This window comes from Myotis myotis, unplaced genomic scaffold, assembly GCF_014108235.1.
Source record: "Myotis myotis isolate mMyoMyo1 unplaced genomic scaffold, mMyoMyo1.p scaffold_m19_p_1, whole genome shotgun sequence".
Lineage (NCBI taxonomy): Eukaryota > Metazoa > Chordata > Mammalia > Chiroptera > Vespertilionidae > Myotis > Myotis myotis.
The window spans coordinates 215,684,868-215,707,511 of NW_023416313.1; the positions used below are offsets into that span (position 1 = coordinate 215,684,868).

The 22,644-nt window shown below is 49.9% G+C and overlaps 1 protein-coding gene across 1 annotated transcript in view; it reads left to right on the forward strand.

The window, feature by feature from the left end:
* Positions 1 to 17,522, forward strand: part of KCNK13 (potassium two pore domain channel subfamily K member 13) — an 82,409-nt gene extending 64,887 nt beyond the window's left edge. The window contains exon 2 of the mRNA XM_036315318.1: positions 15,849 to 17,522. Within this exon, the coding sequence (XP_036171211.1) occupies positions 15,849 to 16,726 (878 nt within the window). The 3' untranslated portion in view covers positions 16,727 to 17,522. The remainder of the gene's footprint in view (positions 1 to 15,848) is intronic.
* Positions 17,523 to 22,644: the final 5,122 nt, after the last annotated feature.

Genomic DNA, 22,644 nt, shown 5'->3' on the forward strand with positions numbered 1-22,644 from the left:
GCTCATTTAAAAAGAGCCAAAGTAAACACAGAAAACGCGGTGAACTTCCTGCTGGCCTTTGGTTTCCTTCCTCCGTGCCGCAGGGGGGTCACCGGCCACTTCATTCCACGTGGGTTTTCCTGCTGGTAACGAGGTCCACACTCAACACAGCCGAGGCCTCTTTCCCCTGCTCTTCTGCACCGCGGCCAGCGCTCCTGTTCTTGTTTAAAAAACAATACATTGGGGCCCGGCCGGCGTTGCTCAGTGGATAGAGCGTCAGCCTGCGGACTGAAGGGTCCCAGGTTCGATTCCGGTCAAGGGCATGTACCTTGGTTGCAGGCACATCCCCAGCGGGGGGTGCAGGAGGCAGCTGATCAATGTTTCTCTATCATTGATGTTTCTAACTCTCTATCCCTCTCCCTTCCTCTCTGTAAAAAATCAATAAGATATATTTTTTTAAAAAACAAACAATACATTGGGGCTCACCGGCGTGGCTCAGTGGTTGAGCATCGACCTATGAACCAGGAGGTCACGGTTCGATTGCAGGCCAGGGCACATGACCAGGTGGCAGCCTCAGTCCCCAGTACGGGGCGTGCAAGAGGCAGCCAATCAGTGATTCTTTCTCATCATTGATGTTTTTATCTTTCTTTCCCTCTCCCTTCCTCTCTGAAATCAATTTTAAAAAATTGTTTTTTAAGTTAAAAATGATACATTGGGAACAAATGAAAGACAGCTTGTAATTGTGAAGTTATTCCTGAACATGGAGAGAAGAGATGAGCTGTGAAAACAGGAACACTCTAATTGACTGTGAGCCGTGTGCTTACCACATTAGAACTGCAAATGTCAGAATTTATTTTCCCGCTCAGTGGCCTGACACAATGGTAATGAGCTGCTTACACACACCACTGTGCATTTAAAAAGCCTGTAACGTCTTATCATTAGAGGCTGACTTCGCTGCCAGCCTGGCAAGCCGTCCGACTGTTTCTGTGAAGACTGACGGCTTCTGCCTTTGAGGAGCTGCTGTCATCGGGCGGAGTGGGAGATTTCGGGCCTGATTATTCAGCCCATGGCTGTATCTCCTCTCCGACCTGGGTTGCCAGCACCCATGGCAGAAAGTAAACTATCAGATTTTACTTACAGTTACTTTATTTATAAAAGAACTTGAAGTTCAAAACAATGCATTCAACCTTTTACTTACAGTTCTATTAAATAATATTAATCCTGGCCTGCATGGCTCAGTGGTTGAGCATCGACCTATGGACCAGGAGGTCCCAGGTTCGATTCCTGGTAAGGACACATGCCCAAGCGTCAGGCTCCATCCCCGGTGGGGGGCATGCAGGAAGCAGCCGATCAATGATTCTCTCTCATCATTGATGTTTCTATCTCTCTCTGCCTCTCCCTTCCTCTCTGAATTCAATTTAAAAATATTTTAAAAAAGAACATTATGCTCCTTGAAGGCCCTTCAACAAGCAGTGAACTTAAACATTTCCACATGCCATACCACGAAGCCGAAATTTAGATCCTGGGGATACAGAGCCAAAGAATGGTACTATTCATCGTTCAGTGTTGGTGGAGGGGCTGGGATCATGGCTTATCATCCCTTCCACGCCAAACCCCTCTCCAAAGAGATAAATCTGGTGCTACAACTGGACAAGCACCGAAATAAATTGGGAGAAACCAAGATGGCGGCATAGGTTAACGCTGGAGATCGCTGCCTCAAACAACCACTTCAGAGATATAACTAAAGGACAGAACGGACATCACCCAGAACCACGGGAAGGCTGGCTGAGTGGAAATTCTACAACTAGGAGGAAAGAGAATATCATACCCAGACTCAGAGGAGGCGCAGTGCTGAAGTGAAATACTCAGGTGCGGAGTGCGCGCGCGGAGCGGGCTGGCGGCGGAGGGCGCGGTTGTTGTTTTCAACCGGGAGGGAGTTTCAGACTCTGAGCTCCAGATCCGGGCGAGTCTCTGGGGACCGAGACTCAAACGGGAGAAACGGGACTGTCTGGCTTCGGTCGGAACTCGAAGGCAGCTTTCTCTCCGAGGTTTGCAGCCATTGCTGGGGCTCTGAGAGGCAGAGCCCCTGGGGAAGGAACTGAGAGTCGCCATAACTGCTTGTTCCGCCCGCCCTGTAGATCCCCGGGGACCCGCCCCGCCCAAGCCCTGCACAGAACCATTTGCCCGATAGCCTCAGGCAAATGCTAGATTAGCACCGCCCTAGAGATCCAGCACAGAAGCCCTCCCACTACAGACACAGCAGACTCTCATAGCCAGTTAGCCTGGAGGTCAAATCACCCCGGTATTGCCGACATCAATCAAGGTTTAAAGGCAACAAGACTGCGGACAAAGACCACTAGGGGGTGCACCAAGAAAGCATAAAAAATGCGGAGACAAAGAAACAGGACAAAACTGTCAATGGAGGATATTGAGTTCAGAACCACACTTTTAAGGTCTCTTAAGAACTGTCTAGAAGCTGCCGATAAACTTAGTAAGGCCCTCGAAAAGACTGGTGAGACCGCCGATAAATGTAGTGAGATCCTCAAGAAATCTAATGAGACCCTCGATGTTGTGATAAAGAACCAACTAGAAATTAAGCATACACTGACTGAAATAAAGAATATTATACAGACACCCAACAGCAGACCAGAGGAGCGCAAGAATCAAGTCAAAGATTCAAAATGCGAAGAAGCAAAAAACACCCAACTGGAAAAGCAAAATGAAAAAAGAATCCGAAAATATGAAGATAGTGTAAGGAGCCTCTGGGACAGCTTCAAGCGCACCAACATCAGAATTATAGGGGTGCCAGAGGATGAGAGAGAGCAAGATATTGAAAACCTATTTAAAGAAATAATGACAGAAAACTTCCCCCACCTGGTGAAAGAAATAGACCTACAGGTCCAGGAAGCGCAGAGAACCCCAAACAAAAGGAATACAAAGAGGACCACACCAAGACACATCATAATTAAAATGCCAAGAGCAAAAGACAAAGAGAGAATCTTAAAAGCAGCAAGAGAAAGAAACCCAGTTACCTACAAGGGAATACCCATACGACTGTCAGCTGATTTCTCAACAGAAACTTTGCAGGCCAGAAGGGAATGGCAAGAAATATTCAAAGTGATGAATACCAAGAACCTACAACCAAGATTACTTTATCCAGCAAAGCTATCATTCAGAATTGAAGGTCAGATAAAGAGCTTCACAGATAAGGAAAAGCTAAAGGAGTTCATCACCACCAAACCAGTATTATATGAAATGCTGAAAGGTATCCTTTAAGAAGAGGAAGAAGAAAAAAAAAAAGGTAAAGATACAAATTATGAACAACAAATACACATCTATCAACAAGTGAATCTAAGAATCAAGTGAATAAATAATCTGGTGATCATAATAGAATCAGGGACATAGAAAGGGAATGGACTGACTATTCTTGGGGGGGAAAGGGGTGTGGGAGATGCGGGAAGAGACTGGACAAAAATCGTGCACCTATGGAAGAGGACAGTGGGTGGGGAGTGAGGGCGGAGGGTGGGGCGGGAGCTGGGAGGAGGGGAGTTATGGGGGGGAAAAAAAGAGGAACAAATGTAATAATCTGAACAATAAAGATTTAATTAAAAAAAAAAGAAAAAAAAAAAAGAAAAGAAATAAATTGAAACCCATTTCACTGTAATGTTTCTCCTGTGACAAACCCACGGGATGCCCCGTAAGGTCCCTCTGAATTCTCTGAAAGATTAATTACGCCCCGTAGAGTTTGAGGGTTAAGGATATGGGCTGGGAACTGGAGATAAATTTGCCAGTGACTTCTGTAGGTTTCTGGTTCTGTGATGAGAAATAAATCAGCAAAGGTTCGTGCTCTCCCTAGGGCAGCGCATTTTTTGTGATCATTTCTCAGGCCACTTGTGGCCATGCTCTGACATTTCCTGGGGAGTAAGTAAATGATAGCAATCTAGAAGCAGCATGGGGGGCCCTGACCAGCTAGCTCAGTGGGTTAGAGCATCGTCCTGATACATCAAGGTTGCCATTAAAGAGGAATAAAATCATAAATTATTTTAAAAATTAGAACCATAAGTGAATATTAGTATATTTCTGAGGTGAGGAGGGAGTTTTCTCTCCATGAATCCCAAAGCCAAATGCCAGTAAAGGAGAAACTGATGGATTTGCCTACATCAAAAATAAACTTTGGCCTAGCAACAAAACATTTATGTAAAAATAAAAGACAGATAAATTGGGGAAAATATTTCACATATGTAAAAGTCAAGTTAATTAAAAATACGTATAAATGAAGAGCTCTCAGAAATCGGTAAGAAAAACAATATTTTATCAGGAAAATGGACTAGGCATGAATAGGAATTCACAAAAGAAGAAATACAAAAGAAGAAATACAAAAGAAACAACGTAAAAAATGTAGGCAATGAAACAAACGTTGGTGGAGAAAGAAAGTAAAAATCCTAGAAGAAATACAGCTGAAGGCAGCGGAGAGGTAGTGTCTTTTTTGCTGATAACGATTGGCTGAGTCTGGCACATAGCACACACTCCACCCATGTTTGTCGAATGAATGAGTAAGCAGAGATGCAGAACACAGGTGACCTGCCAGGGAGAAGGAACACGTCAGATGCACATTGGAGAGCAGAGAAAGGCAGAGGTAGAGGCCGTTTTTGAGGGGGGTGGGAAGGGAAAATTAGGTCAACTTTTATTGGAGAGCCTGTTTTGCCAGTAAAACCAGAAATGATGTCATCCAGAGACAATCCTTAGTGCCCACTCCCGACAGCCTCCGGGGGAGTACACCGAGACGGGAGAGGCTCTGAGATAACACCCAGGGTTACTTAGACCATTCTCTTCAAGGCCTTTTGTCTGAATGCGCAGCTGCTCATCCTCTTCCATTCCCCGTGGATGACAATGACTTTGCCCTTTTCCAGCCTCGTGTTCTGGCCATGAAATCTGACCCCGCAGCATCAGCAGTGTGATGGACAAGGGGCGCATCCGCTGCAGGGTGGGCCTGGACCCTGGTTTGCACTGGGCGCCTAAGACTTGTTCTGATTTCACATTTCATTTTTTTTTTAAATAATTTACTAAAGCCCCTCGCATTTGGGTTAGCAGCCAGAGTTCAGGGGAGGTGTTTTTGTTCCTTCAGTGGGAAAATGAAGCCTAGTGAGTCAGCCTGTTCCTTCCCCATGACAGCTGAAATGCCATTGTTACGGTATCTTCAAACGTTCCCTCTGGCAGTTAAATTATGACACTGATTCCCTCTGCGCCCTGAGTGTCGCAGAGCTTCCCCAAATGGGTTCTTCTCTACTGGCTCTGGGCAAAAGAAATTTATGACTGCTTTCTGGAAACTAACAATGTCAGAATTAAATGTCTTTAAGCAGAGGGCCCGATAGAGCCCCCTCAAAGAACAGTTTATTGCAGAGCAGTGATTCATTCAGATTCAGCCAGGAGGAGCCTCTAAAAAGAGCAAGGTTTACCCAGCCGGCATGGCTCAGGGATTGAGTGTCGACCTATGAACCCGGAGGTCCCAGTTCCATTCCTGGTCGAGGCACATGCCCAGGTTGTGGGCTCAATCCCCTGGGTGGGGCGTGCAGCAGTTGATAAATGATTCTCTCTCATCATTGATGTCTCTCTCTCTCTCTCTCTCTCTCTCTCTCTCTCTCTCTCTCTCTCTCTCTCTCTTTCTCTCTCCCCCCCCTCTCCCCCCCCACTTCCTCTCTGAAATAAAATATATATATATATTTAAAAATTAAATAAATGAATAAAAAGAACAAGGTTTGAGTGGTGGATCTCTAAAGAGTCTTTTAAAGAAATGGAAGGAAAAGAGGGGAGGAGGGAGGGGACTAGAGGAGAAGAAGGGAGGAAGGGAAAGGGAAACCGGATTTTCCACAGGAAGCTTCGGTTTCCTAGAGCTGATTTCCATAGCAAACAGGAGAATGTGTACCGACTATTTCTAGGAAACTCTAGGTAATGTAGGGTTTGTCGTGATGCCATAGTAACATACTGTCTTAGCTCAGGCCGCCAAAGCCAGTACCACAGGCTGGGTGACTGATGACCAATGGAAGTGTATTTCTCAGAGTTCAGGAGCTGGAAGTCCGAGGTCAGAGGCCCGCACAGGTGGCTTCTGGGTGCGGCCTGCCGACTCCTTGTCGTATCCGCACGTGGCAGAGAGAGGCAGAAAGACCACCCCGCTGACTCCAAGGGCACTAATCGCATCATGAGGGCTCCACCATCATGACCTCAGCGAACCCTACTTGCCTCCCAGAGGCCCACCTCCACATACATCGCGTTGAGACGTCGGCTTCCAGCATATGCGTTTTGGAGGGACGTAATACACAGGAAATGTCATGAGTTAGGAGAGAAGAGATCCAGACCGGGGAAGGACACAGATGGTGATGATCTGTCACTTAACTTGCCCCAGCCATGCTTCTTCCTTTTTTCCTTTTTTAATATGTTCTTTATGGATTTCAGAGAGAAAGGGAGAGGGAGAGAAAGATAGAAACATCAATGATGAGAATCTTTGAACTGCTGCCTCCTGCACGCCCCACACTGGGGATCGAGCCCACAGCCTGGCATGTGCTCTGACCGGGAATCAAACCGTGACCTCCTGGTTCATAGTTCGACACTCAACTGCTGAGCTACGCCAGCCGGGGCCCGTGGTTCACTCTTGCTACCGCACCACACATCTGAGTAAAACCACCAAAGACCAGAGAGCCACCAATATTCTCCAGGTCTTTGGCTTTCGAACTGGATTTCTGGGGGCACTGGGATCCCACCAGAGCTAAGAGGCTGCTGTGGGGGTGGGAGGGTGTGCAGAAGGTGGGCTGAGAGCCATCAGGGTGCAGGCGGCATTTTCATAATTCCTCAAAGTGTCTCGCAGCCAGAACTTCTCACTCAGGCTGCTACGAGCCCTGCATGGTGGGAACATTCTACTTAACCGAGCCATTTCTTTGTAGTCTGGGGGAGGGCAATTTAGCACAAGAGAGAACATAATTATAGGCGCTCGCTTTTAAGGCGTCGCTTCTCAGTTTAGAAGTTAAGTAGCTCTGGAATTGGAACACCTACTCGAGGTAAGTAAATGATTCTCCCCCCTGTTTAAATGCGAGCAGTCAGAAATAATGACAGCATTTATTTCAGCCATCATCCTAGCTGATGCTTGAGAAAGCTTGAAGCGCAGAGCTAAATGCCCCCGCGACTCTGTATTTCTCCGGGAAATGCAGTTTGTAAAATTTCCTCTTCAGAAGCTGACGTATTCTGACTCCCTGGAGGCTAATTTTTGTTGCTTTCTGAGTAGGATAAAAATGACGGTGACTTGTACTAATGCACATGATTTAAAGAGTTCTCCGTCACACCCAAGTTTTCAACTTGTATCGTTACGATATGCAGTAATTTATTTTTTTTGCTTCTAATCCACTAGAGGCCCAGTGCACGACATTCGTGCACTGTGTGTGTGTGTGTGTGTGTGTGTGTGTGTGTGTGTTGGGGGCGGGGGGGTGTTGTCCCTCAGCCTGGCCTGCGCCCTTTCGCCATCTGGGAGCCCTCAGGGGATGTCATTGAGCATCTGCCCCCTGGTGGTCAGTGCGCATGATAGGAACCAGTCATTCCACCGTTCAGTCAATTTGCACATTACCCTTTTATTATATAGGATTGCTAAGGAGTCTAGAAATGACCCCGAATTCAGCAGTTAAGAGGAAAATATTTAAATCTTTACTACATATGATTTTATGATATTTTGTCAAAGATGCTTCACTGTGAACAAAATGAGAGAGGAGTTAGAACCCTGAAATAGCAAAGTCTAAAAATATCCCTTAACATTAGAAAGGACTCCTAACAGCTCAGGTTTGCAGTGAGACCATCTCCCCTCAGCCCGCGTGGTGCCTTGTGAAATGCGTTCAGTCTGTGATGTCACTGTAGTTGAGAAATGGAACAGATAGAACTTTTCTTGGGGTGCACTATAGATTTACCTGCCTGGCCTGTAGGAGAGCCATGGGTACCCAAGGTGAGCTCCCTTCAGAATCCTGGGGTGATCGAATGTATAGAATGAGCTCAGATCTGCGCTCTGCACACACCAAGCACAGAATATTGGAATCTGAAGGTCCTTAGAGTTCATCTGGGCCACCCTTCCTCTCTGAAATAAAATATTCTTAATGTTAGGAAAATATATATATACTAGAGGCCTGGTGCACAAAAATTTGTGCACTCGGGGGGGAGGGGGGGTCCCTCAGCCCGGCCTGTGCCCTCTCGCAGTCTGGGACCCCTCGGGAGAAAACGACCTGCTGGCTTAGGCCTGCTTCCGGGTGGCAGAGGGCAGGCCCAATCCCTAGGTGCAGCCCCTGGTCGGGCTCAGAGCAGGGCCGATTGGGGAGTTGGGGCGCCGCCCCATCATGCACAGAGCAGGGCAGATTGGGCAGTTGTGATGCCACCCTCAGTCACGCTCAGGGTAGGGCCAGTTGGGGGGTTGGGGCACCGTCCCCTGTCACACTCAAGGCAGGGTTGATGGGGAGGTTGCGGCGCCACCCCCTGTCACGCACAGAGCAGGGCCAATCAGGGGGTTGGGGCGCTGCCCCCGTCACACACAGAGCAGGGCCCATCAGGGGGTTGGGGCACTGCCACTCTCACACTCAGGGCAGGGCCGAGGGGGAGGTTATGGCTCTACCCCATCACACACAGAGCAGGGCACGTGGGGGGGGGAGCTCCCCCCTATCAGGCACAGAGCAGGGCTGCTCAGGGGGTTGGGGCCCCGCCCCCTGTCACACACAGAGCCGCAGGGCAATCAGGGGGTTTGGGCGCTGCCCCCTGTCATGCTGATCCCGGTGCCGGGAGGCATATTACCCTTTTACTATATAGGGTAGAGGCCTGGTGCATGGGTGGGGCCGGCTGGTTTGCCCTGAAGGGTGTCCTGGATCAGGGTGGGGGTCCCCACTGGGGTGCCCGGCCAGTCTGGGTGAGGGGCTGAGGGCTGTTTTCAGGCTGGGAGTGACTGAAGTTCCCAACCGCTCCTTTTTTTCTTTCTTTTTTTTTTATTCTGGGCCAGCTTTACCTTGAGGCTTGGCTCCAGCTCTTAGGCCTCCGCGGCTGAAAGTAGGTTTCTGGCCTTTGCTTACAATGTTGCGAATCTGCTGGCTGAAGCCCGGCAGTATTTGTTACAATGTTTCTTAAACTGCCCGCTCAGAGGCCTGCAGCCGCAGGCGGGGAACATTGATTTCCTCCAACGATCCTCCGTCACTGAGGCAAGCAAGCCTCATGTTAGTTTCAAGCTGCCTGGCTGCCGGCCGCCATCTTGGCTGACAGTTAATTTGCATATCCCGCTGATTAGCCCATGAAAAGGGTAGAGGTCGTACGCCAATTACCATGTTTCTCTTTTATTAGTGTAGATGTATATATGTATTTAATATGAGAGGGGAGACTGTTAACAAAAAAGACTTAACAGATAAAATGTGTGGACCTTGTTAGGATCCTGACTTCTACAGATGATCTGTAAAAAAGTCATTTTGAGAAACTTGAATATGGATGGGTATTATTTGGTGTTAAGGAATTAATGTCCATTTTGTAGGGTGAGATAATGGCAGAGCAGCTCCTTTGGGAGCAGAAAGTCCTTGCCAGTGACAGTGCGTTGTTATTAAAGGATGAAATGGGAATTTCTGGGATTTAATTTAAAAGACTTCGGTAAATAAAGGGAGTGGGCTGGGCTAGGAGAAACGTGATTGGCAAAAATGTTGACAATTGCTGGAACCGGGAAATGAGAGTTTATTATAGTACTAGAGGCCTGGTGCACAGATTCGTGCACCAGTGGGGTCCCCCAGCCTGGCCTGTGCCCTCTCGCAATCTAAGACTCCTCAGGGGATGTCGGAGGCCTGGTGCATGGATTCGGCCGGATCCATGCAGGCCAGGCCAAGGGACTCCACTGGTGCATGAATCCATGCATATAAGATCTTTGGTTAATCTCTTCCCACCCTCCCCCTTTCTCTCTGAGATTCATCAGTCTGTTCCATGTTTCCATGCCTGTTCGTTGAGCATCTGCCCCCTGGTGGTCAGTGCACGTCATAGCACCGGCCGAACAGTCAAAAGATCGAACGGTCGCTTAGGCTTTTATCTATAGACTAGAGGCCTGTTGCACGAAGAGATTCATGCAATAGGCCTTCCCTTCCCTTGGCTGTTGGCACCAGTTTGCCTCTGGCACTCGGGACCCAGGCCTTCGCTCTGGTCGGGCTCCGGCCGGAGCCGGCCCCGGAGCCATCAGGCTTCGCTGCTTCGGCCCCGGGGCTTTCAGGCTACGCTACGCAGCTTGGAGCCTACGTATGCAAATTAACCGCCATCTTTGTTGGGTTAATTTGCATACTCTCCTGATTGACAATTTACATGTTTGTCTATTATTGGGTAAGATTCTCTCTACCTTGGGAGAGCAACTAAGATGGCGGCATAGGTAAACACCGGGAAATTATCGCCTCACACAACAATTGAAAATTACCGCAAAGGACTGAGCAAACATCATCCAGAACAACAGGAAGGCTGGCTGAGTGTAAATTCCACAACTAGAAGGAAAGAAAAGCACGCTGAGAGCCAGAGGCGCTGCGGAGGTGAAGTGCAGAGGTACGGCGGCGCGCGCGCGCGAGGAAAGGGGGTGGCGCCTGAGGACGCAGCTGTCTTTTTGAATCACAAACTCCCGACTGCTCTGAACTCCGGTTCCGGGAAGTCTCTGGGGACCCAGGTCTCATACGGGGAGAAGCTGGTCTGTCCGGCAGCTAGCGAACTTGAGGGCGGCTTTCCCTCAGAGGTGCTTGCAGCCGTTACCGGAACACTGAGACGCGCGACTCCGGGCGGAGAATCGGCCATGGCCGCTTTCTCCGCCCTCTGACTCCCTGAGACCCCGCCCCACCCAGGCTGCGGCAGAGGCTTTTGCATGTGAATGTACCTAACTGCAGCCGAACCAGGCAGACCTGGAACTTCCAAGAGAAGGCCCAAGGCCCCGCAGCGGCTTGCATTGCTTCACAGCTGAGCCTCTTCGTGGCTCCTGCTGTGTGGCCTCAGGCAGAGGCTGAATTAGCACCTCCTTAGATCCAGGAGCCACTGTACCCAGTGGTCAGAGGGGGTCCATCCAGACTGCAACTCCTCAGATCCATAAGGGACGCACTCAGGGAGCAGACTCAGTGAGTACCAAAGCCCCACTGAAGCAAGTCTTGCCCCAGAAGGGTGTCTTCAGCACAGAAGTTCTCCCACTTTAGACACAGCTGATTCTCACAGCCAATTGGCCTGGAGGTCAATTCCTCCCAGTGATTCTACAACAACCAAGGCACCAAGAGTGCACCAAGAGTGTCCACCCCAGGTAACTGGGGAGGCTGAGCTACTGGGCCCTACAGGACACCTGGCGCACAGGGCCACTCTATCAACAAAGGGAAGCTGCCAAAATGCGGAGACAAAGAAACAGGTCACAAATGGCAGAAATGGAGGAAAGCAAACGATTGGATATAGAGTTTAAGGCCACGGTTATAAGGTTTTTCAAGAATTTTATGGAAACCGCCGATAAATTTAATGAATCCCTCAATAAGTATAGGGAGACCATGGAGGACATGAAAAAGGACCAACTAGAAATTAAGCATACACTGACTGAAATAAAGAATAATTTACAGAGATCCAGCAGCAGAAAAGAGGATCCCAAGAATCAAGTCAAAGATTTGAAATACAAAGAAACAAAAAATACCCAACCGAAAAAGAAAAAAGAAAAGAGATTCCAAAAATATGAAGATAGTGTAAGGAACCTCTGGGACAACTTCAAGCGTACCAACATCAGAATTATAGGGGTACCAGAAGGAGAGAGAGGGCAAGATATTGAAAACCTATTTGAAGAAATAATGACAGAAAACTTCCCCTACCTGGTGAAAGAAATGGACTTACAAGTCCAGGAAGCGCAGAGAACCCCAAACAAAAGGAATCCAAGGAGGACCACACCAAGACACATCATAATTAAAATGCCAAGAGCAAAAGACAAAGAGAGAATCTTAAAAGCAGCAAGAGAAAGACAGTCAGTTACCTACAAGGGAGTACCCATACGACTGTCAGCTGATTTCTCAACAGAAACCATGCAGGCCAGAAGAGACTGGCAAGAAATATTCAAAGTGATGAATAGCAAGAACCTACAACCAAGATTACTTTATCCAGCAAAGCTATCATTCAGAATAGAAGGTCAGATAAAGAGCTTCACGGATAAGAAAAAGCTAAAGGAGTTCATCACCACCAAACCAGCATTATATGAAATGCTGAAAGGTATTCTTTAAGAAGAGGAAGAAGAAAAAGGAACTCTTACCATTTGCCACAGCATGGATGGAACTGGAGAGCGGATAAATACCACAGGATCTCACTCATTTGTGGATTATAATGAACAACATAAGCTGATGAACAAGGACTGATCCAGAGTCGGAGAGGCATTGATTGGACTGTCGGGACTTGGAGGGAAGGTAGGGGAGGGTGGGGGTAAGGGGGAAAGATCAACCAAAGGACTTATATGCAAGCATATAGGCCTAACCAATGGACATGGACAACGGGGGGGTGAGGGCATGAGCGGGGGGAGTGGGGGGGTAGAGGGTAACGTGGGGACAAGGACACATATGTAATATCTTAATCAATAAAAAATATATTAAAAAAAAAAAAAGATTCTCTCTACCTTTGTGTGTGTTTGAAAAATATCATAATGCAAAGCTTTTACATCTTTTTACCTTGAGTTGTTTTTTTTAAGACTATGGGGTGGACAACATCTACATAAAAGGGTGGAGACTGCAGACCTACTAGGACACCTCTCTTCTTGGTCTCAGTGAAGGGCTCTTTGGGGGTTGACTGCTGCCCTGGCAGTCCCTGATCGCTTCATTCCTGGCCCCAAGGACCCCAGGGAGTTGCCTGGGGGTCGTGGTCACATAAAACAGGTCAGAAATAGTTCCGTGGAGCTAGACTGCCATGGACTGCCGGGTGAGCTTCTGTGGCCTTCAAACTACACTTGTGCACCTTTGGTCCCCAGTCGACTGGCTCATCTTCTCCCAGATTCGGGTTGGACACAAATCAGATAGCTTCAGGCTGGAAGCACAGGGAATACATTGTGCATTGAGAAGCGGCTCCTGTGACAATCCATTCATTTCTGTGCCTGTCAAATACAGGGAGACCGAAATGCATGGAGCATAACAGGGTTTAAACTGACGTGTTTACATCACCTGTTGGAAGAGGCATGAATACATGTTGAAGTGTATGTTTTTGTAACGACTGTAGGGCTTTAGCTTCTGATGGCAGCCAGTCTCCTGATTTTGGTGCCAGATTTGGCAGCCACTGCAGCGTGGGTGTCTGTGTCAAGCATGGAACTACAGATGCTTGTCCATTTCCCTCCCTCAGCTCTGCTTCCAGTGTGTTCCCCTGACAGTCGCTTGCACTCACCCAGCAGAGTCAGGTGGCAAGAGCACAGGCCTGGAAAACGAGACACTTCTAGGTCCTGATTCCGGCTTCCCACCTTTAGGCAAAGTGACTGAATTCCGCTTTTTCTCATTCGTCCAATGAGGCCAATAGACTGAAAACTAACACCCAGCCCCCCAGCGTGGGGGTGAAGGGTCAGTGGCACCTGGCAGAGCACAGGCCTCGGTCATGCCTGTGACCTTTCCTTCCACCAAGGAGGACCCTGAGGCTGATTATTCTCAACCCAGGGCATCCTCGGTGCTCAGTACTCTGAGCTCAAGAAAGGGGCGGCTTTCTCTGGAAAAGCCTGCATTGTCAGCTTACACACGCCTAAGCCCGAGAGGGGCAACAGCTATGGAAACACCTCCACGTGCAAACATGAGGAGGCTGTCTGCCATTGCGCCTGGGAACACCCCCATTTTCTGTTATTTTTGCTGATTGAAACGATGGCAGTGATCGATCTAATACAGTAGGTGATCAAATGTCGCGGATTACCCTTTCTTTAATAAAATCGAATGTTTTAAAATCAAATAAACAAGATCGAGTCTAGAAATTTTAAATTCCTGGAACATGTGGCAAAATCGCTGGACGTCTCATTCACGGGGAAGTCGGTTTGTCAAGCTCGCGCACGGGCTTCAGCAACACGCCTGTGTGCGCGCAAGTCACACGGCCAGGACGAGGCTGCGTTCAGGACCCTGATGCCAGGGGAGCCCCATCACGCCTTCATGCTGGCCCTTGAATCAATGGGTCTTGTTCTGTAGACGGCAGTTTATCTGTCTTGGCCTAGAGCAGTGGTTCTCAACCTTCTAGTCCTTTAAATACAGTTCCTCATGTTGTGGCTCAACCATAAAATTATTTTCGTTGCTACTTCATAACTGTAATGTTGCTATTGTTATGAATCGTCATGTAAATATCTGATATGCAGGATGGTCTTAGGCGACCCCTGTGAAAGGGTCGTTCGACTGCCAAAGGGGTCGCGACCCACAGGTTGAGAACAGCTGCCCTAGAAGCTGCGCTCCTTGAGGTCCAGGACCTCGGACAGGCCATCTTTGTGTGACACAGACCCCTATGCAGGCTCTTGAGCTTAACAGATGAACTTAACTCAATAAATTACTGCTGCCCAGCCAGTGATTGAGCATTGACCCATGAACCAGGAGGTCATGGTTTGACTCCCCGTCAGGGCACATGCCCAAGTTGCGGGCTCGATCCCCAGTGTGGGGCGTGCAGGTGGCAGCCGATCAATGATTCTCTCTCATCATTGATGTTCCTCTCTCTCCCTCTCCCTTCCTCTCCCTGAAATGAATAAAATCCTATTTTTAAATTAATAATACTACATTATTACTATGACCTGTGGCTGAGAGCTGCCCTGCTCTCCACAAGAAAAATAATTGTCACCTTTGGGATCGGACAGGAAGATTTCGGAAAAGAAAGCGTGCCCACTTGAATCTCGTGCTACACGAGAAAGCTCTCTTCTGATTCTCGGCAAGTGTACCACTGCTCTGTTTTCTGTTTCTCATTTTTCTTAGTGACATCCAGTGTCCTACAGCCGGATTCTTAGTAACTTGTCTGTGTGCCTGGGTAGGAAGGTCAAGAAGATGGAAATCGTGAACAGGAAAAGACAAAAGCAAGAGAGACATTTTATATATTGTCAACCAACACCTCAGTGTTCACTTCCAGAGCATGAGGTGTACATGGGAAGAATTTTGTTTACATATGCTGGTATCTGCTGTGTCTCTGCCTGGAACAGCCCCATCCCCACCACCATCATCTTCATCATCACTCGTTCACACACACACAACCCCTCCTTTTCTACCTAACTTCTCTTTAGCTTTCAAGTCTCCATGCTTCATTTTTCCAGAACCCCAATTCTGAAATGGGCTCCCCTCTAAGCAGCTCCCCTGGGATCCTACAGCACGAGGCTGACCACACAGTATTAGTCATCGCCTCACTGGACGAGAGCTCCCTGAGGACAGGGCCCAGGTCTGTCTTTCCCACAGCTCGATCCCTCGTTCCCCGAATGGCACTCAACACGTTTATGGAACACATGAATTTCGATGAGTCTGTATAAGCCCTCTCTTTGTATGAACCTTTGATTATCTCTCTGAACAACATCTGTCGAGTCTGTCTGCTCAGGTTGTGTACTGTACTAGGACGTCCGACAGAGTGGGGCGGGGAGGCGGAAATCAGCCCACCTACCCATCACCACGCCATCTCACTGGCCACGCCCGCCTGGAGGACAAGGTGCCTTTTCCTGATTCGCTCTGCGGCTCCATCTCTGAACAACGTGTAGCGTCTTCAAAGGCAGTGAGGACTTGCCCTCGAGTTCCTAGGAGGACGAGGCCTGGGTGCTTTGGTGAAACCGTTTCTGTGGGTCCTTGGCCCACATCAGAGCCAAGACCCTGACCCCATCCACGGCACGGCTCTCCCTCACGCTTCTCTCCTCTGACTTTTGTCTCCTGCAGGGTTTGGGATGACGACTCCCGCGACAGTAGGAGGCAAAATCTTTCTGATCTTCTATGGCCTCATTGGGTGTGCAAGCACCATCTTGTTCTTCAACCTCTTCCTGGAGCGGCTGATCACCGTCATCGCCTACATCATGAAGTCCTGCCACCAGCAGCAGCTCCGGAGAGAGGGGGCCCTGCCCCGGGAGAGCCCCAAGAACCAGGGCCTCTGCAGTGCGGTGGGCGGCCTGGCGGGCTGGAAGCCGTCCGTGTACTACGTCATGCTGATCCTGTGCCTGGCCTCCCTCCTCATCTCCTGCTGCGCCTCGGCCATGTACACCTGCGTCGAGGGCTGGAGCTACTTCGACTCCCTCTACTTCTGCTTCGTGGCGTTCAGCACCATCGGCTTTGGGGACCTGGTCAGCAGCCAGAACGCCATGTACGAGAGCCAGGGCCTCTACCGCTTTGCCAACTTCGCCTTCATCCTCATGGGCGTCTGCTGCATCTACTCCTTGTTCAATGTCATCTCCATCCTCATCAAACAGTCGGTGAACTGGATCCTGAGGAAAATGGGCAGCGGGTGCTGCCGGCAGTGCCAGGGCGGCCTCCCGCGGGCACGCAGGAACGCGATCATGCCAGGCAACGACCCCTCAGAAACGGGCGGGGTGATGGAGAGCGAGGCGGGTGGGCGGTGCCCCTCGGAGGAGATGATCTCCATGAAGGACTTCCTGACCGCCAACAAGGTGTCGCTGGCCATCCTGCAGAAGCAGCTGTCCGAGTCGGCCAACGGCTGCCGCCTCCAGACGGGCACGCAGCCTCGGGACAGCGAGTTCTCAGGGGGCGTGGGGGCCTTTGCCATCATGAACAACAGGCTGGCAGAGACCAGTGGGGACAGGTAGGACCGAGGCGGCCGAGGGGAGAGCGGCCGGGAGAGGAGCGTCACGGAACTCGGCCCTGCCCGTGGCTGGGCTCGTCCTGGGCCGTGCCTCTGGCTTCTTGAAGCCCAGCTTGTTTGGGCTCCAACAAACAGCCGGCTTTCAGGGCCGCGGAAGCTGAAGCCTCGATGCCTTCCTCCTTATCTTTATTCTTTTCATTTAAATTCAGTCTTTTAAACACAAATCATAGGGCAGCCCAAGACGGTGGGCTGTTTCTTTGCTCCTCCTGCTCCAGGGTTTTAACTATTTGCTGGAGGGGGAGGGAGGGTAAGCCTTGATCTCCTGCTGCTCTGACCTTCCTGTGGAAATAAAACCCCTCCAGGTCCTGATTTCCTCCTGGAAACCCGCATGGCCTCGTTCACCTCCTCCCTCCCCGGCCCGTCAGCGCGAGCAGGGGAAGCGTGCGGCAGGTCTGGGCTCCGGCCGCCTTCAGAGCAGGTTGCTCTGCGGTGCCACGGCCAAGGCCACCATCTGTTTTAGTCGTTACCTGGTTCCCTGCTTTTTGCTTTTCCTTTTTTTTTTTTAAGATCTTAATGTTTGGCCAAAAGTGTCTTTGGGACCTCCGTGTGCTAAGAACATGAAATTCAGCGGCGAAGAGGTCGGGGAGCCTCACCTTTGAGACTAAAGAATACGGTTGGACATTCTCCCTGTCAGCAGGCACAGGGACCACTTCGTTCTTACCAGGCCTGGGGGCCCATGGCGAAGATCATGCCTGACTATTTGTTAGAACTGGAAACTCAATAAACCCTCGTTTTATTAACTAAGAGTCCGTGGCTGCTCATATTGGACAGGGGGAGTGAGGTGTCTAACGAAACGGGCGTTTATTGCACTCAGAGGCAAAGGAAGCAGGAAATGAACCTTTGGAGATATGAGCCTCATCTTGGATTCATGGCTGGAGAAACATTCTAGGCCAGAAAATAAAATGTGGCTTTCCTTGAGGCATCTGTTTCAGTTCTGCCTTCTGGGATTGTAACAAGCCTGGTTGCATAACCTCCCAAGTAGTTAACATGTCCGCGCTAGGAACAAGGGCTATTCATCTTCACGTATGCAGGAGGGAACGTTTTAGGGATGAGAGCACAGTTAGAAAGAGATAACTGTTGTTTTTATACGATAAGAATAGTGCACACACAGTTCTTCCAGAAGTGATGAGGAAAGGACGGGTGCGATAAAGAAGATGAAGGGGCCCTGGCCGGGGGCTCAGTGGTTAGAGCATCGGCCTGCACACTGAATGCTCTCGGGTTCAATTCCCGGTCAAGGGCACATTGTACCTCGGTTGCAGGCTCCATCCCCAGCCCTAGTCAGGGCGCAGGCAGGAGGCCACCAATCGGTTTGTCTCGCATCAATGTTTCCCTCTCTCCCCCCCTCACCCGCTTTCCACTCTACCCAAAAGCAATGGGAAAATATCCACAGAAGATAAAGGGGAAAACCGATGCCTAATGAGACTGAAATGTTGAGCAGAAACCATCAGAGTTAGACCATCACATCCAACCGCCTTATTTTTTTTACACAAGGAAACGGGCACGAAGGGGCTGCTCCTTGTCTGAGCTCTCGGGCGGATGGGGTACAGCGAGGGGAGCCCAGGTCTCCACATGGGGAAGCCTGACTCTTCGTCCAGGCTCCACACCGCACGGAGCCCTCCTGCAACGGCGCCCTCTTCAGGCCGAATTGCCTCTTCTTCCAGCTGGCAAACCCAACTACTTTCTTCACAAGGTCAGCCATGCCCAGCAGCAGAGGGGTGTTAAGTAGCAGCCCCAGGCTTTGACTGTGGGGCTCTGCAGCTCCCATGTCAGAGGTCTTCATCCCCGGGAGAAACACCTCTTCATGCAGAAGCATTCCAGTGGGTGAACATAGGAGGAGCCAGGGAAATAGCTTCCATCAGAACGTCAAGGTCGCCGTTGCTGCCCGAGGGATCCACGGCGGGCGCTGACATTAGTGATGCTCACATTTAAGCTGAGTCAGGATACTTGAAGTCTCAATGGATCGCCACCACAACATCTAGTCATTACAAAGGGAAAAATAGCAACTTCCCCGTGTAGAATTCTGGCAGACACCACATTAACCAAGTGCGTCAACATCACCAGCCGCTCAGGCCGATGTCACGCATCGCCGGAAGCAGTGCCCTGAGCAGGACACAGCACCTCTGTGACATCCTTCCAGGAACAGATAGCTTAGTCCAGCGGTTCCCAACCTGTGGGTCGCAACCCCTTTGGCGGTTGAACGACCCTTTCACAGGGGTCGCCTAAGACCATCCTGCCTATCAGATATTCACATTACAATTCATAACAGTAGCAACATGACAGTTATGAAGTAGCAACGAAAATAATTTTATGGTTGGGTCACAACATGAGGAACTGTATTTAAAGGGCCAGAAGGTTGAGAACCACTGACTTAGTCTAATCACGAGAAATCCACTGACAACGTGAGAGGCGTCCTCCCAGATAGAGCTGTCAAGCTAACGAGAGACAGGAAGACCGCTGTGCTGTCCCAGGTGGGAAGACCGAGGAGGCGTGAAGATGAAATCCAACATGGGAGCCTGGACTGGATGGGTCTTGAGTCGCATGAAAAGGACTTAGTGGGAAAGCGGGGTGAGCCCCAACAACTTGTAGTCTAGTTGGTCATCGTCTTTACTAAGGTTACATTCTTGGTTTTGATGGTTGCTCTGTGGTTATGTAAGGTGCTAACGTACGGGGAAGTTGGGTAGAGGTATATGGGAACTCTCTGTACGACTTTTGCAATTCGACTAGACATCCAAAGTTCTCTCAAAGTAAAACGTTAAAAAAAATCGAGACTTTCTCAGGATTGCACACAGCCAGTCACACCTCGATTTGGGCCAGGAGCTGAGCATACACAGAGGACTCCAATTCGGATCTCACATCCCACGCGAGCCGTGGCCAGTGATCGCCAGCAGCCGCCCGAGAGTGTGGTCCAGCCCAGCAGCAGCCCTGGGAACGTGTTGGAAGTGCAGAGTCTCAGCGCTCCAACCCGACGGAAGGAATCGGAGGTGCGAAGGGCAGGGCCTGGCAATCTGCATCTTAACGCGTCCTCTGGGTGATTTTTTCCAGGAAAGAATGTTGTCCTGAGCGTGAGCTGGAAAGGACAGGAGAAAGGCCCTGCCCTGGAGCCCAGCTCGCGTCCCCACCACGTTCTGCCGCTGTGACCGGATCCCAGTGCCTCCCAGACTGAATCTCTCGTCTGCATCTCGGAGCCATTGCTGGTGAACTTGACTTGCCCAGACGCCAACACATCTATTGTGGGTACTGCTCCCACGGAAGAATTAGAAGGAATCAGACGAGGGTAATTGTGTTGGCATCCTGGATTCAGGCAGAGGAGGTGCTGTTTTATTTGGAAGGGACTTTAAAAAATTATCACCTCATGATGGTCCTGGGGTAGAAGATTCCTGTGTCACCGTAGGCCGTTGGCTAATTGAATGTTTAGTCTTCCCAGCAGCAGCCTTGGAATTGGAGTCAATGCAGAATCACCTGCCAGAGGCACCGCGCATCCGACATCCTCAAACCCCGACAGGCACCTAGGGACATTTTTTTAAAGGCCTTTCCCTAGACCTTCTCAGTCAGAATCTATCTGTCTGTCTGTCTGTCTATCTGTCTATCCAACTCCTATTGGTCTGTTTCTCTAGAGCACCCTGACCAATACACGTTCCCACTTCACTTTCTCATTCCCTCCTGGATTACTGGAGAACATAAACGGTATTCTCACTGTTTATGAAGAACCATCTCTCCCTTTTTATATATATACTAGAGGCCCGGTGCACAAAATTTGTGCACGAGTGTGTGTGGGGGGGTGGTCCTTCAGCCCAGCCTGCACCCTCTCCAATCTGGGACCCCTCGGTGGACATCCCCCTCACAATCCAGGACCACTGGCCCTAACTACTCATCTGCCTGTCTGTCTGATGCCCCTAACCACCTCTGCCTGCCAGCCTGATTGCCTCCTAACTGCTCCCCTGTAGGCCTGATCACCCTCTAACTACCCTCCCCTGCTGGCCTGATCGCCCCTAACTGCCCTCCCCTGCCTGATCACCCCTAACTGCCTCTGCCTTGGCCCCCATCACTGTGGCTTTGTCCAGAAGATGTCCGGTCTAATTAGCATATTACCCTTTTATTAGTATAGATTGTTATTGATTTCAGAGAGGGAAAGAGAGAGATAGAAACATCAATGATGAGAAAGAATAACTGATTAGCTGCTTCCTACATGCCCCCAACTGGGAATCAAGCCCGCAACCCAGTCATGTGCCCTGACCAGGAATTGAACCATGACTTCCTGGTTCATAGGTTGATGCTCAACCACTAAGCCATGCCAGCCAGGCCCTTTTGAATTATACACCTTCTGCCGGGGTTCAACCCCAGCGGGTCCAGGGGTTCCCAAAGGCGTAGACGGAGTCGGCGAAGACTATCCACCCTCTTCCTACGGTGGAGTCCTATCCATCCCAAGAGTGGGGCTTACCTAGGGGTCCCTGTTCGGGCGCCATATGCCGGGGTCCAACCCCAGCGGGTCCAGGGGTCCCCAAAGGAGTGGACGGAGTCGGCGAAGAAGGAATGACACGGAGACAGCGTTCAGTTGATCAGCAGCCTAGCCAGGATCTCTAGCCAGGATACCCAGCCAAGTTCTGTTCAGGATCTCCAGCAAAGTTCTGGTTAGGATCTCCAGCCAGGTTCGGTCACCAGATTCTGTAGCCAGGTTCTTCAGCCAGGTTCTGGCTAGGTTCTCCAGACAGGTTCAGTCACCAGGTTCTAGTCAGGTTCTCTTGCCAATTTCTGTAGTCAGGTTCAGTCCAGGATCTTTTGCCATGTTCTCTCCAGCGAAGTTCTGTCTGTAGGTTCTGTGTAGGTTCTGTCTTCTAAGTTCTGTGTTCTAAGTTCTGTATTCTAAGTTCTGTGTCTTGCTGTCTTGTTACATCTGTATTTATACCAGTTGATTCAATCCTATCAATCTCTATTACAAAGGTTAGGGCATTTCTTATCTCCATTCCAGGGAGTAAAGATTATGTAGCTTAAGCATGATTGTTCATAGTTAAAGTGATTAATTACCCACCTGGCACTTAGTTAAGGGATTTTATTCCCTCCCTAACTTCAGGGGAAAATCCCTACCTGGGGAAACACCCTTTCTCAGAGACCTTGGTTAAAACACATAGTGCCAAGAAGGTGAGCAAACATATTAAGAACAGTATGCCATATATGCCAGGTCCTTTGAAACAGCAAGGATGGACCGGCTCACCTTTTGAATTATACACGTTCAAAGAGAAGAGTCCTGTTACTGAATGTAACAGATGTCTAATTGGCTTCACCAAGGAGAATTCTTCAAAATGATTGCCGATAAGGATACCATTATATATTTTGAAGTCAAAGAACTTTCTAGAACATGGAGTTACTGGTGGTGAGAATATCCAGTTACAACTGTCTGGTTTTGATCCAAAACATTTCTTCTTTCCTAGTCTACTTTTTTCTCAGAGTAGAGATGGGGCTGGGGGCTGGAATCCTGACATTGTGTGAAATCCCTGGTGTGGAGCCCTGGTGTGGAACCCCTGGTGTGGAGCCCTGGTGTGGAGTCCTGGTGTGGAACCCCTGGTGCGGAGCCCCTGGTGTGGAGCCCTGGTGGGGAGCCCTGGTGTGGAGCCCTGGTGTGGAGCCCTGGTGTGGAGCCCTGGTGTGGAGTCTTGGTGTGGACCCCTGGTGTGGAGCCCCTGGTGTGGAGCCCTGGTGTGGAACCCCTGGTGTGGAGCCCCTGGTGTGGAGCCCTGGTGTGGAGCCCTGGTATGGAGCCCCTGGTGTGGAGCCCTGGTGTGGAGCCCTGGTGTGGAACCCCTGGTGTGGAACCCCTGGTGGGGAGCCCTGGTATGGAGCCCTGGTGTGGAGCCCTGGTGTGGAGCC